This window comes from Microplitis demolitor, chromosome 1 (assembly GCF_026212275.2).
Source record: "Microplitis demolitor isolate Queensland-Clemson2020A chromosome 1, iyMicDemo2.1a, whole genome shotgun sequence".
NCBI classification, from domain to species: domain Eukaryota; kingdom Metazoa; phylum Arthropoda; class Insecta; order Hymenoptera; family Braconidae; genus Microplitis; species Microplitis demolitor.
In genome coordinates, this window is record NC_068545.1 from 22,178,425 (window position 1) to 22,192,962 (window position 14,538).

Sequence of the window (14,538 nt, forward strand, 5' to 3'; positions counted from 1 at the left end):
CTGTCAACGATTGTGGGCACCACGCCCATGCCCAAGGGTCTTCTCCTTGAACTCTTGTCTCTCTGACCAGGGATATGGGGGCGTTTTATTTTTTAAATATTTTTTATCCAGACTTGTGACTGTCTAATGTAATAATAATATACGTTTGTAATGACTGGATACTGTATTTAAATTATTAAATAATTTTATTTATATTTTTATTCGGAAATTTAGCGAACGTGGGAACAAATTAAATTTTATAGTTACAACTATTGGCAACCGTTTAAAATATTATTTTATAATAGTGAATAATATACAACTTGTCAAAATAAAACGGCAATAATTCTTGCATTGAGCATTCAGTAATTTACTTTTTTACTGTTAAATAACTTAAGCTTATTATTCTGTCTTACAAATGGAAAATGGACAGATAACTTAATTTTTTTTTAGTATTTTGTATCAATAAAAAAAAAAAAAATAATAGTAATTTAGATTAATATATCCTTTCTCTTGGTGTAAACGACGTTGTCATCGTCCATTTAAGAGAGTGGACAAGGACTTTTACCCTGTGAACTTTTATTTCAGAGTCTAGTTCGTATGTTTGCAAATAAATAGTTAGTCCTGTCGCTGTGATATATTAATGGTAAATGCTCGACTAAACTAATTTCGATAAGAGGCTATTGAGTAATAAATAATAAGTGCTGTTGAGTTTGTAGAGTAATCATGTAAGTATTTTATGCCGTTAACAAGATATTTGTTAACTCTTTCTACATATAAAATCATTATTAAATATCAGTGTTATTAATTTTTTATATTTTTTTTATTATAAAAATTTTATCACCATAAAATAATATGTAAGATGAATTATACAAATTACTTATCTTTTAATTTTATTTCAGCCTCGCGATTTTTTAAGTCGACAACAATCTAAAAAAATAATATTAACTATTAATTATTTGTTATTGCCTGTAATTTATAATTAAAAGAAACATAAATTATTTAATAGCATTACCTTATCTGAACACTTAAAATCGCTTATAAATTTAACTGCCTCATTGATTTTATGAAGACCTACGATAAATGAATATGATGGTTTTATTAATCCTTCTTCGTGATATTGCAAAATATCATTGCCTGCTTCTCTGAAATATTCCCAATAAATTTTATTTTAATATTTATTTGATTATATATTTCTATTACTAATTACTTGGTTAAAAAAAAAAAAATACGTTTCTGTACCTACGATTTAAAAAAAGTGCAAAAATAGAGTAGAAGTATCATTTATGGCTACTACTCCATTTTTGGACATTTAATACTTTATTTTAATTAATGAAAAAGTATAATAAAATTTTCATTTTAATCGTGGGAAAGAGTATCTTTAAAGACATTTAAAAAATTAATTGTCATTGCGGCTTTTACAAATTATTTTATTTTAATTTTTCATGTCTAAAACTGGTCATAAAGTGACCAAAAACGGTACCTTTACCCTAGTTGCAATTTTTTTTCTTTCAATTTTACAATATTCATAACTATCAAGGGCATTCTCAGACAGTGCCCCCCCCCTCTGCCACTATTTTAAAATATGTAATGACTTTCAACTGAATTTAAAAAAAAATTACTTACAATTGATATTAATTAGGAGTTAAACGAAATTTGTTGAATGACATTTAGCTTACAAAATTTTAAAATTCTAATTATAAAATTAATATGAAGATTTTACTAAAATTTATTTACCAAATTTCATTCAACTCCCGATTTATATTAACTGTAAGTAATTTTTTTTAATTTATTGATGAAATTTCATTTCTTATAACAGTTCAAGGTCATTGAATATTTTTAAAAAACGGGGGGGGGGCGCTGATTAAAAATGCCCTAAATTATAAGATAATTTTTTTAACTTAAAAATAATAAAAAATATTTTTCAACTTACCGGTATGACTCTAAATGTTTTTTTTTAAATTCCACAAGATCGATGCCAGTAATAGAGAATGGGCATTTTTTTGAACTATCCTCATCGTAATCATCTTTAGTTACAGCAAATCCAGCGATAATTATACGTCCTTCAATGAAGAAAAAAAACTATTAAATTTTTTATTCTCAAAATAAATAAAAATAACTTTCACTTATTTGTTATTTTAACCTCCAAGTACCTTCTCTCGATAAATGTTCAACTAATACTGAAAAATTATCATCACGTAATAAATTATTTTGATTTTCTTCTTTATATATATTTGTAAAGCTGTAAAAATTATTTATATTTAGATAAATTGTATAGCATAATTTTTAGTAGTAATAATAATAATAATAATTTATTACCATTCTAACATTAATTTAAATTTTTCACCTTCAGCGCCATCAAAAACATCTTTAATATCACGTTCGGCAGCAAATTCAACAATTTTTTTCATTAATTTTTTATCACTGTACTTCAAAGAAGCAAAGGCGCCTTTGTCACGTACCAAAGTCGTACGATCTTCTGATTTGCTTACTCCAATTACCTGAAAAAAATATTTAGCAAATAAAATAAAGGCTCAATAATTGGAACCATGTTTAATAATTGGGTTATTATTATTATTATAATTTAAAGCATGAAAAATATTACTTGTGCTCTAAAGACATTAGCAGCAATATCAACAGCAGCAAGACCAATTCCACCGAGGCCAACATTTATCAGAACCATTTCATCTTCCTGAAGGTCAGCTTTCTTCTCAAGACCAATTAAAGCCGTAAGATAATTGTCCATCAAACAAACTGTCTCAAGAGTTTTAACAGACGATGGTATCTTCCAGACATCCTAAGCCAACCCATCCAATTAGATTTAAATCCCAATTAACTATCAGCTATCCATCATATCTTTTAGTCAATAATAAATGAAACTATAGCTACAAAAATTAATGAATAATCCTTACTGTCATCTCAACAATGCATCGTTCAGCTAAACCACCGTATCGAGATTTATTCAACGCCACGACTTTATCTCCAACTTTGAATCCCTGTTTTTTAGCTTGATCCCCAACTTCCAGTAGTTTTCCTGCTAATTCATAACCGAGGACTGTCGGTAATTTTGGTGGTGACTTATGCAAATTTTTTAATTTTAAAATATCTGGACCATTTAGTGTACAATATTGGACATCAATCAACACCTGTGATAAAGATTATAAAAATAATTAAAAATAAATGTATCAACTATATACATGTTCAAGAAAATTATGACCTTGAAGATAGCAGACAGTTAACAATTTTTGAATTTTTTTTTAACGATTTAATTTTTAAAAAAACTAAAAATATGCACATGTAGAAAATTTAATAAACCGTAGCTGCAATTTTCTTAAATATATATATTTTTTAAATTCATCATTTAAAAAAAAATCCAAAAATTATTAGACATTAGTTAATTTCAGTATCATAGAAAATTTATAATTTTACCTCATTGTTATTTAAATTTGTCGGTGCGTCTAAATTTTCAATAACAAAAGGTTCTGAAAATTTTTTCAAAACTGCCGCCTGGATCTTCCCATCCTCAGCAGGAGGAATTTTTATTTTTTCATCACTTTTAACATTTTTACTAAACTTTCTTATATTTACATTAAGTAAAAATTTATTGCACTTCCAAACCCAGTCGGTTGTCAATCTGCACTTGACAACAGACATTTTTAATTATATTTTTAATAAAATAAATACTTTATTATATACTAATTGTCATCGCTCATAAAAAATTAACCAATAATGTTGCTAATTGTCACATGTGTTTGTCAATTAATAAAAAATTTGGTTAACTGAAAAACCAGGGCCACTTACAAACAAAAAATGGCGAAGATACATCAGCAATTTAAATTACCGACAGTAAAAAATAAAAAGTCACAATTGATAATATCAGTTAATGTAAAAATTTAAATATTCGAAAAATAAATTATTAGAAATTGGAGAAAACCAAAAATCGTACATCAAAATAAAATGGCGGCAAATTATGATAGAAAAATATTTAAAAAATAAAAAAAAAACACTTGAGTGTTTGTACAAACCTTGGTGGAGAAATAATATGCAGAAGGGTGTCCTAATACGGAGGATATTTAATTTAAATTGCTCCAAGTGTATTGCAGCTAAAAAAATGTCACTTAACTGCTATTTCCCCACCAGACGATGCCAGATGATTTTGTTCAGGAACTTGGAAGTTATCAGCATCAGCAATTCAAAACACTTTACACTAGCACTGAACACTTAACACTTAACGACACCACAGACACTTTGCACAATTTTAATTTTACAAACACTGCACATTTTAATTAAATAATGACCATGAGCAATGAATTTTATGGATAATTCTGCGAATTAACTGCAATACGTTTCGATTTAAACGTATAAAGAAGGATTTAGACTACTACTGCCGTTGTCGATGATACTGACTGCCGCTATTGGCCCGCCAGTTGGTACAAAGCAATCGATTTTGCGATTCATCGAACGCCCCCCACTTTAGCAAAAATTTGAGCGTCCAATACGGCAACGCGCAGTAGCGCCAACTTGGCGCGAAATTTAAAAATTGAAATGTAATCATTTTATTAAAACTTTTGTGTAAATAATTATATTAATTTGAGCAAAAACTATGCTCTAAATTTTTTATTTTTTATTAATAGTTTGTTAATTATGCTTATTACTTGCGCGGAAAATTTAAATGTTCGAAAAATAAATTATTGGAAATTGAAGAAAACTAAAAATCGTACGTCAAATAAAATGGCGGCAGAATATGATAGAAAAATATTTAAAAAATAAAAAAAAACACTTGAGTGTTTGAACAAACCTTGGTGGAGAAAAAATATGCAGAAGGGTATCCTAATACACTTGGAGATTTGAGTTAAATTGCTCCAAGTGTATTGCAGCTAAAAAACGTCACTTAACTGCTATTTCCCCACCAGACGATGCCAGATGAGTTTGCCCAGGAACTAGGAAGATATCAGCATCAGCAATCAGCAACACTTTACACACGCACTGAACATTTAACACTTTTCACTAGCACTGAACACTGAACACTTAACAACATCACAAATACTTTGCACAATAAATATTAATAAAAGATAAATTTACAATCACTGCACAATTTTACATGACGCCACTGCAATACTGTGTTTCAATTCAAACGTAAAGAACAAAGAAGGATCTGAACTACTACTGCCATTGTCGATGGTACTGATTGCCGCTAATGAACCGTCAGTTAGTACGTAGCAATCGACTTTGCGATTCATCGACCGCCCCCACTAACAATAATTTGAGCGTCGATACAGTGACGCGCAGTAGCGCCATCTTGGCGCGAAATTTCAAAATTACAATTTAATAATTTTATTAAAATTCGTTTGTGTCAATAATTATCTTAATTAGACTAAAAAATATACTTGAAATTTTTCGTTTTTATCAATAATTTATTAATTATTCTTATCACTTGTGCGGTAAATTTAGAAATTTGAAAAATAAATTATTAGAAATAAGAGAAAAATTAAAAATCGTAATTCAAAATAAAATGGCGACAGAATATGATTGAAATATTAAAAATATTAAAAAAAAAAACACGCAAGTGTTTCGTGCAAAAATCATGTTGCTACTACCGCTGCACTTGCACGATTTGCTCCATTGTGCTACACTACTCTTACTGACAGACGAGCAGCAAATCGCGCGTCATCTGGCGGGAATTTGAAAAAATTCAAATTACAGTTATCTTGTATAGCTGCAAATATATGACGTGACATTCTGTCGTCTCTGTCTGTTGTCTGTGTTTCTAACCTGGGCAGAGTAGAGTATTTACGCTCGATTGTCAAACGAATGTTTGTTATCAAAATAATCAAAAGCACTTATCGTTTGATGTATTAATTATATCCGCACTTTATTGAATATAACTTAAAAATAATGAGGAGTTGAAATTAAACGTCAAATTTTATTTTTTTTTTTAAGGTAAGTTTTTTTTCAATTATTTTTTTTACTGCCAATTAAATTTAACCGCTCGCAAAATGTCATCGCTATTATTGTTATTATTTATCATAAATTTCTAAAACTCATTTTCTGCATAATTTAAATTTATTTAAAATTTTTTTTTTATTCATTAATTACTCCAGACTTTCACTTACATCTTCTGTCTTTTTCATGCACTGGACATATCATACTGTACAAAATTAATACAGAGATTGTATGTACTTATATATATATATATATATGTATGTACAATATTAATGTTGATGATGGGAAGTAAATGTTATGATTGTGAATGTAGGTCATATTAAATAAAATTAACATCCTTGTGAATCTAAACAACTAAACAAAAAAACACGGAAGTTGCCACGTGTTAATAATAGCACGCTTGATAAAATTCAAATTGGAGTAAATGAATTTTATTTTCTATTCAACCTATCTCATCTCATTGTTTTTTAACAGACTATACTATTTAATTTATGAAATAAGCTTCTCGTGTAAAAGAAAAAATTCTTAAGGACTTTTCCGCTCGTAAGAAATCCCGGAACACCAATTGGTACTTTTACAGAACTCGAAAAATTCATAAGGAAACCATAGTGATACTTGAAACATTCCCAAGTAGCAGAGACAACTTTAAGATGTAATAAAGATGTGACTTAAAAGGAGAAGATAAAGTTTTTTTGTCTCAAATCCAGATTTTTTTTTTATACAAATAAGACATACAGATGTTGGTCTTAGAAGTTATCGAAAATTTGTCTTTTTTTCCGTCCTAAAAAAGTCATTTCAATTAAAAAATCGTTTACATTTTAATTTTTGCCATCACTTGTGTCAACTTTTAAGTAGATATTTTTTCGGTGACTTAAATATCTGATCATTTTGTCATCATTCTTGTTTTGTCCACTTATTAATAACAACGTCCAAATAATAACGTCCAAAAACAGCCTCAAAATGCAAATGCTGCTGATAATCATAAAATATCTCCCAAATTATATAAGTAAATAAATTTTGTATGCTTATTTAGAAGTGTTGTAAACTATTCTCACTAAAATTATCCAGTATCATAAGAATCATGAACTTCTACGGTATTCGTTTTAAGGTCCATGTTCCAAAACAACATCATAGATCGTTCTAAAAGTATATTATAATATTTTATGAACCTCAGCATTATTCGCCGCATTGTTGATGTTTCAGAGCAATTCTGATAGAGCACTATAGTATGTCCTCATAAAATTTTTAGAGTTCTGTAAAAGGACCGATTTTTATTCCGGAATGTCTTATGAGCGGAACAGTTTCTCCGGGATTCTTCAGGAATTTTTTTTACACCAGTTCTGAGTACTTAATGCAATTGTTTAAAGTGTAAAAAAAAAAACATTTTATTTTTTATAGCCATGAGCGGCACCCGGCTCGGAAGAGGCCGCGGCGGCCGTCTAGCTGTCTACGCAGGCTGTGGGATTGTTGTATTTCTTCTAGTATTTTTATATCGTGCCGCTACTACGGAAATGACAAGACTCAGAGAGTTACATGTACAGTGTACACATCAGCAAGAAGCTTTAGATGCTCAACTTCAAGGTAAATATTTATGCTCCATAAATTTTAATTTAAAGACAAAATATCTTCAGCCAATATGAAGACTAAACATCCCAGACTTGAAATTTTAAACTCGTATAATGAAGATTAATACTTAAAATAATAAACTATCAGTAAGATACTTTTGGATAATTTAAAATTATAAATAATTAATAAATATATTTTTGTTAGTTATATTCGAGTACAAAGAGAGATTAGAGAAGTCATTAACTGAAGAAAAAAATTCAAACGCCGCTGCAAAACATGATCTCCAAGAACGTGCCAACCGCGAAAGATCACTTAGAGATAAAGATGGTCTGGAAGCATTGCAGAGATTCAATTCACTGCATCAAGAGCACAACCTTTTAAAATCAGAGCATCAGGACTTACGAGACCAGTGTGAAAAAACCCAGAAGCAGGCGCTGGAAGACAAAAATCGTCTTGAAACGACCCTCCAGGAACTGAGGAGTCAAATTAAAAAAGCGCAAGAGGACAAGATCCACTCTTTAGAGCACTTGAAGTCCAAATACTTGGAACTTGAAACCAACAAAACTAGAGTTGATGAAAAATATAGTGACTTATTGAAGAACATCGGGAACACTGACAGTACCATTGAGCATCTACGCAAGGAAGTCTTTCAGTTAAAACGCGAGCTCGAGGATACCAAGGTCAATTTTTATGAGAACTATTTTTCGTTTGTTTGTTTATTCATTTATTTTTTAAATTAAATATTATTTATTATTTATTTATAGTTGTCCTGCAAAGCGTCGTCTACTGCAGCGGATCAGAAACGCGAAAACAAGGCCGTGGAATCAGTAGGCCAGCCTACTGTTGAAAAAGATAACAAGAAGGAAATAGCACAGCAACAAGCAGCACCGTCACTTCAACAGGTAAGTCAACCGAGTAACAACGACGGTGACAATCCTCAACCCATTCAAGCTCCACGTAATCATCAACCAATTGATAATTCTCTCGAGAATAATCAGGATGAGAAAGACACTATCAACAATGTAGGATTTATTCAGAAGAACGGTATGATTGTACCGGCTGGTGCTAACGATATTGAACGTGAAAATGAATCAAAAGTATTACCATTTCCTTATTTGGTTAATAAAAATAATGATAATGATAATGACAAAGATATTAATGATGTGGAAGATGAAAAAATTGAAGTTAAATCAAATCGTGGTGACAAAGTTGATAACGATAACAATGACAATAATGACAACAATCCGGTATTGCCAATGCCAAATCAAATAAATAATAATAATAATAATTATAATGTTAATGGTAAATCATCATCAACTCAAAATGATATGATACCGTTTCTTAAACCGCAAAATGTTGACAAACCTGTTGATGAAAATCAACGGAACATTCAAAATCCACTAGGACTTTAATTTTAATAAATGATTTATTAATTAATTTAATTATTTATACTCACAAAAAGTAATTGCTTTATGTGATCTCTGATTTATAACTTTTTTTTTTTTTTAAGCATAGACTAAATATTTAGTTTCAAATAAAAATATACTTGGAACAAGTAGATAATTAATTAGAATTAATGTAAATAGAGTAAAGGTAAAAAAAGTAATTAGTTGGGATGGTTTATATAAATTGAATATTATTATATATAAAGTATATTAAGTATTAACGAAATTATGATCCGGGAGTTAGTCGACAGTTTACAATTTTTAGATTTTTTCAACAATGCAATTTAAAAATGAAAAACAAAAAATCTAAAAATATGCTCATGTAGAAAAATAACAAAACTACATGTGCAATTTTTTCAAACATTTTTTTTTTTATAATTTATTTTTTTGAAAAAATAAAAAAATGATTAAACGTCGGCTAATTTCAGTATCGTAATAAATTTATTAAAGTTGTGTTAGATGATAAAATTCCAACGAATTATTTTTTTTTTTTGTAGCCATAGTATTTTACGATACTTCACAAAATGATTTAATTATTTAAATCACTTGACTCAGCATTTAATTAGTTGTTTATTAAATTTAAAAAATAAAATGAACAAATATTCTTTATACTCATGTTATTTTTTTATGATTTTACTCTGGATATTCTTTTTGCTCTGATTATTTTTGTTTGTTTTTTTAAAAATTTATTATTATTAATTTCAATTAAATTTCAGTATGATAGTATAGAGTGTACTTAGTATGTACATCTGCCTTTCAAATGTGCCTGTACTTTCATCTGTGTTACTTAAATTAAATAATAATTAATAAAACTGTTATTATTTTTACTTGCTTGCGTTTTGTTTTTGCACCTCCTTCATACTTGTCGCTAATTTAGTTAATCAATGCTCGTTATTATTTATTAGTCCTGCTATTTAGCTTTTTTCTTTACAAATGAATATAAGTATTTGAAAATGACTCCATCTTTTTTATAATAATTTTAAAAAAGTGCTTACTACTTAATATTTCTACGCATGCATTTTTAAAAGCTGCCTGTTTATTTTTTTGTGTAAGTAAAGTAAAATATTATTGACGATATAAATTTATATAAATAATAATAATAATATAAAAAAAAAGTATATAAATATTAATAAATTTAAATATTTATTCGTTATTTTATTACAGATAAATTTAGCCGTTAACGCAGCGAAAGAATTGACGGTAGGAAGTTCAACAAAATCAAGTACAAACTCTTCCTCGATAATGTCTTCCGATAAATTACTCCCGAATGCTGTCGTAGCGCCTGTTAAATCTGTTCCACGTGGAAAATTGCCCGTTGGCGTATTGCCAATTCCCAAGTTTGTTGATCAAAAGTTTGATCGAGAAGAGTTTAAAAAAATTAATCCCAATAGGATTTCGTTGGGCGATGACACCAAGAATAACAATATTAATAGTATTGATAACATTAATAACAATAATAACAATAATAATGTAAACAATAAGAATAATGTGAGACAAACAAAAAATTCAGAAGAGGTACCTGGTAATATTGAGCATGATGCTGACAAGCACGTAGCTGATCAAATCCTCGGGAGACAAGAAAATCCTCCTTGGTATAGAGTTAAGCCTGGCGTTCAAGAAATTGGAGACGAACCTAATCATCTAAGAAAGCTGCCTGAGTAAGTTTTTTATTATACGATACTCTGTTTGCATTTAATTTATGGAGAATTTTTACTCGATTGGGATTCGAACCCGCGGACTAGCAGTTACTGGACACATTTTTATTTATTTGAATAATTGCATTTATTTCTTTAGTTTGAATTGTTCATTTATTTGAAATTCGAAAACGAAAACCAAAAATTTTTTCGAGAATTTGATTATTTTGTTTAATTAAAATTTTACTTGATCGGTATTTAGACCCGCGGACTTTGAGTTTCTCAAAATATTCCAATTTATTTAAACGAACTCTTTTGTAGACATGACGTAGCATTACAACAAGGTGATAATGAACAGTATGATAATGGTGACTACTATAAAGAACCACAACAAAAAAATAGTGATATTAATTTAGAAGAAGGCGAAGAAGAAGAAGAGGAAGAAGAAGGTGAAAAATATTTATTATTATTTATTTATATCTAAATTACCGATGAACTGTAACTTAATTTACTTTTAGATGGTGACGAAGAACCATTCGATTACCAAAATAATGCTGCGGATAAACATAAATAATAACAACTGTAATATAAATATATAAATATATATATAAAGAAAAAAAAACTAGGGGAAAACCATTCCAATCGATAAAGCGAATGATTGTACATAAAATATTATTTTGTCAAGCCTTCTTGAGACTATTTCTCATTATTTAGAGATAAATTATTTGAATATAAATAATACTAGATTATAGCGCAATATAATCAGAGAATAATAAATAACATAGTATTTTTTATATAGTTCGGAAAAAACTACGACTGAACCTAATTTTAGTTTAAATTAAATTTTTCCTGAGGAATTTTTACTAACTCGTGTTTTTTCTATTTATTAAATTTTAAAAAAATTAGATGTTTAATATATGTCTATTTATTTATAAACCCAGACGGAATCAATCAGTATAATTTTTAAAAGTTTTATTTAATCCACAAACTCTCGAGTGTTGTACTTATTTATTGCCGATGGTCGTGCAGAGTTATTTAGATTTAAGACTATAAATAGTTATAAATAAAATAATTATTAAGAATAAAAACAAAAATTTATTACGGACAGTGTGTAATATTTATTAACTAATAAATTATAATTACGCATAATTGTAAATACATTTTTTCTTAATAAAAAAAAAAAATGAAATAAACAAAATTTTCGCTGTCTAATTATTTATTTTTTTTTTGCTCATTAAACTTACATGAAATAATTTTTTTTATTATTATTATTATTAAGTATCATATTTGAAAAAATATATTAAATGAATACTGCGGTTTATTAATGAGTCATTAATTGAATTATATAATAGTCTCATAAATTAATCCAGATAAAATATCACTTGTATATTTGTTGTAAATAAATGATTCAGAATCAATACAATGGAATAAAAATTTTTTTTCCATTTAATTTCTGCGCAACAAAGATACAATTGTGTTATTGTGAGTTAAAGTAATTTTCCTTGTAAGATAAATTTAAAGATCATGATGTTTAAACAATCGTTTATATGATTTATGTAAATTGAATTAGCGAATTTAAATTTTTTACTCTGAACTAGAGTATAAGCGATACATATATTAGAGAATTGGTTGAAAGCCGTTGTTGTGTACAAAAGGTACGTACGATCATTTAATTAAAAATAGTTTAAAAATGATAAATTGCATTAACGGATCAAGCTGATGCTTCATGAATTTAAATTAACTTCATTATTAAAGACGTTTAAATACAACGTCGGTATTCATTTTGAAAATTTGTTTGATTGATGCTATTTTACATTCATCGCTCATATTATGATAAATATACGTAATATATACATATATATCAGAGCTGGTATAGATTATATTCTTTTCTGGTACGTCGGGGTTATCGTTTCATATTTTTTACGGATAATAAATTCACGGAAAGATCATTTAATGACATTTTTTTTTTTTTTTTTTTTTTTTTTTTATTCGAATACTTACATTTATTTTTATTTCGTGAGTTTTAATTCATTTAAAATTTTTAATTAAGATAATTTATTTATCAGCAATAATTTAATTTTTTTTTATTTTATTGTTTACTTGACTTCTTTTAAAATTTTCAAAAGTTATAAGTATGTTATCGTAGTTATAAGACGGAATTAAATGATTCTTGTGCTTTTTTATTTGTGATATTTCGTCGTTTATTGAAGAGTTCTTCAAACTTTCTTAATTGAAAGCTGGTAAAATGAGCAAGGGATCAAGAGCACTTTCCAACAAATATTGATTGTATTGGATCTCAACTTGAAAAGGGCAAGGGACATACAATTTTTTTTTTTTTTTTTTTTTTTTTGTATAAACACTGGCCTATAAAAAAATCCATATGGGAATCCAGCATTGATTCATATATTTGTATCAATAATAGACGATAGACATAGATATCCAGATGACCCGAATTCTATAGAAATTACTTATATAGAAATCCGTATTCCTATATGGGAATCTATATACCCACATCCTACATCAATTCTTATATAAATCCATACACTCCTATATTAATTCCTATGGATTCTTACACTAATTCATAGTCTCCTATATGGATTCCTATGGGTTTCCATACCCACATGGATTTTTTTGATAGGGAGTTAATGGCCCAGCTGTCAAGAAGCGGCTTTCAAATGAAAAAAATCAAAAATTCGTTGTAAATAAGACACTTTTATCTAATAATTAATTTGATGATATTACTGCAGTTTAGAATTTTTAGAAATAAAGATGCATTTCCGGGTCAAAAGAATGTTTTAATTTGTTTTTTTTTTTTTTTTTATTTAAAAGGATGCTAAAGTAGATCGTTAGGCAAAAAGAAGTCAAAAATGGATGGACTTGTTTTTGTTTAAATTTGCCTACTTAGTATCCATTTAAGTCAATAAAAGTCAAAGTTGACTTAGTTCGGCTTAGTTATTTTTCTGGCCTGGGTTGGTTGATTATTTTTACGTTAAGAAAAATTTTAATTAACATTTCAACAATTTATTAAATAACTAGAATTTTAATCAGAAGTATATTTGTTTTCAATGAGAGTTTATAATTGGAAGATAGTACTCCAAAGTTTATATTTGCACATCGCGGATGAGATTCTGCTTGAATTTCAAACAAAAATATAAAATATAGATTGCGAAATCAATCATATTCTTTAGTATAATATTTTTACGTCTAACTTATCTTTGAAAGCCTACAGAAATCTTAAATGACACACAAAACGTTTGCGAATTTGCAAATACTAGATTTTTTAATTTTTTATTTACGACAATAAAATTTTAGTTATAAATATTTTCATATAATCTATCAAATCTACAAAACTTTTGAATGATTTAATAAAAAAAAAAAAAAAAAATTAAATTTCGCGATATCTCTGAAAGCAGCACAAAAATAACGAATTCCACGGAGATTATGTCGCGTGTCAATAATTGGTACAAATGAGTCATCATATAAAGTGGTTTAGATTTATTACTAAATGTCATATATTAATAAAAAGTACAATGGATTAGATAAATAAATAATTTTTATAAAAAAATCAAATAAGAAATTGTGTTAAAAAAATTTATATATTAATAATATTAAATATATAAATGAATTACGATGTTTATGTATTTCTTAATAGTGTCATTAATTGAGGCTTTTAACTTAATAAAATTTCATAACACCAAGCATGTTAAATAATTATTTACTAAATTATAAAACTCATATGGAAAATCCCATCTTATTTATGATTATTCATCTCACAAAATTTACTTAATTAAAATTATCAATTATAAATTATTTATTTCCGAGAAAAAAAAATTCTTTATCAATATTTACATTTAATGTCAAAGCTATAAAATAAATAATGACGTTTTAAAATGGATTAAAAAAATCTATAGCTGAGTCAAAATATATATTTGAACTTGATATAAATCAAAATAAATATACTAAACTTATTATTT

At 27.5% G+C, this 14,538-nt stretch overlaps 2 protein-coding genes across 2 annotated transcripts; one reads left to right on the top strand and one right to left on the bottom strand.

The window, feature by feature from the left end:
• Positions 1-470: 470 nt before the first annotated feature.
• LOC103580154 (quinone oxidoreductase-like protein 2 homolog) lies at positions 471-3,781 on the bottom strand. Its single transcript, XM_008561818.3, has 8 exons — positions 3,406-3,781; positions 2,889-3,122; positions 2,582-2,773; positions 2,296-2,477; positions 2,130-2,218; positions 1,910-2,039; positions 992-1,121; positions 471-906 (listed from the first exon to the last, which is right to left on the bottom strand). Exons 1-8 carry the CDS (start codon positions 3,628-3,630, stop codon positions 853-855), a joined length of 1,236 nt encoding a protein of 411 aa, XP_008560040.1. The 5' UTR covers positions 3,631-3,781; the 3' UTR covers positions 471-852.
• Positions 3,782-5,692: 1,911 nt separating this feature from the next.
• On the top strand, positions 5,693-11,671 carry LOC103580153 (probable serine/threonine-protein kinase nek3). Its single transcript, XM_008561817.3, has 7 exons — positions 5,693-5,916; positions 7,318-7,500; positions 7,690-8,165; positions 8,250-8,387; positions 10,095-10,588; positions 10,886-11,013; positions 11,083-11,671. The coding sequence occupies exons 2-7, from the start codon at positions 7,320-7,322 to the stop codon at positions 11,136-11,138; spliced, it is 1,473 nt and encodes a 490-aa protein (XP_008560039.1). The 5' UTR covers positions 5,693-5,916; positions 7,318-7,319; the 3' UTR covers positions 11,139-11,671.
• Positions 11,672-14,538: the final 2,867 nt, after the last annotated feature.

Coding starts and splice junctions, on each gene's coding strand:
- LOC103580154 (XM_008561818.3), bottom strand. CDS start 3,630: ATGTCTGTTGTCAAGTGCAGATTGACAACCGACTGGGTTTGGAAGTGC. Junction 2,478..2,581: donor CTAATGTCTTTAGAGCACAA/GTAATATTTTTC, acceptor TATTTTTTTCAG/GTAATTGGAGTAAGCAAATC. Junction 2,040..2,129: donor TGAACATTTATCGAGAGAAG/GTACTTGGAGGT, acceptor TCTTCATTGAAG/GACGTATAATTATCGCTGGA.
- LOC103580153 (XM_008561817.3), top strand. CDS start 7,320: ATGAGCGGCACCCGGCTCGGAAGAGGCCGCGGCGGCCGTCTAGCTGTC. Junction 8,166..8,249: donor GCGAGCTCGAGGATACCAAG/GTCAATTTTTAT, acceptor ATTTATTTATAG/TTGTCCTGCAAAGCGTCGTC. Junction 10,589..10,885: donor CATCTAAGAAAGCTGCCTGA/GTAAGTTTTTTA, acceptor ACTCTTTTGTAG/ACATGACGTAGCATTACAAC.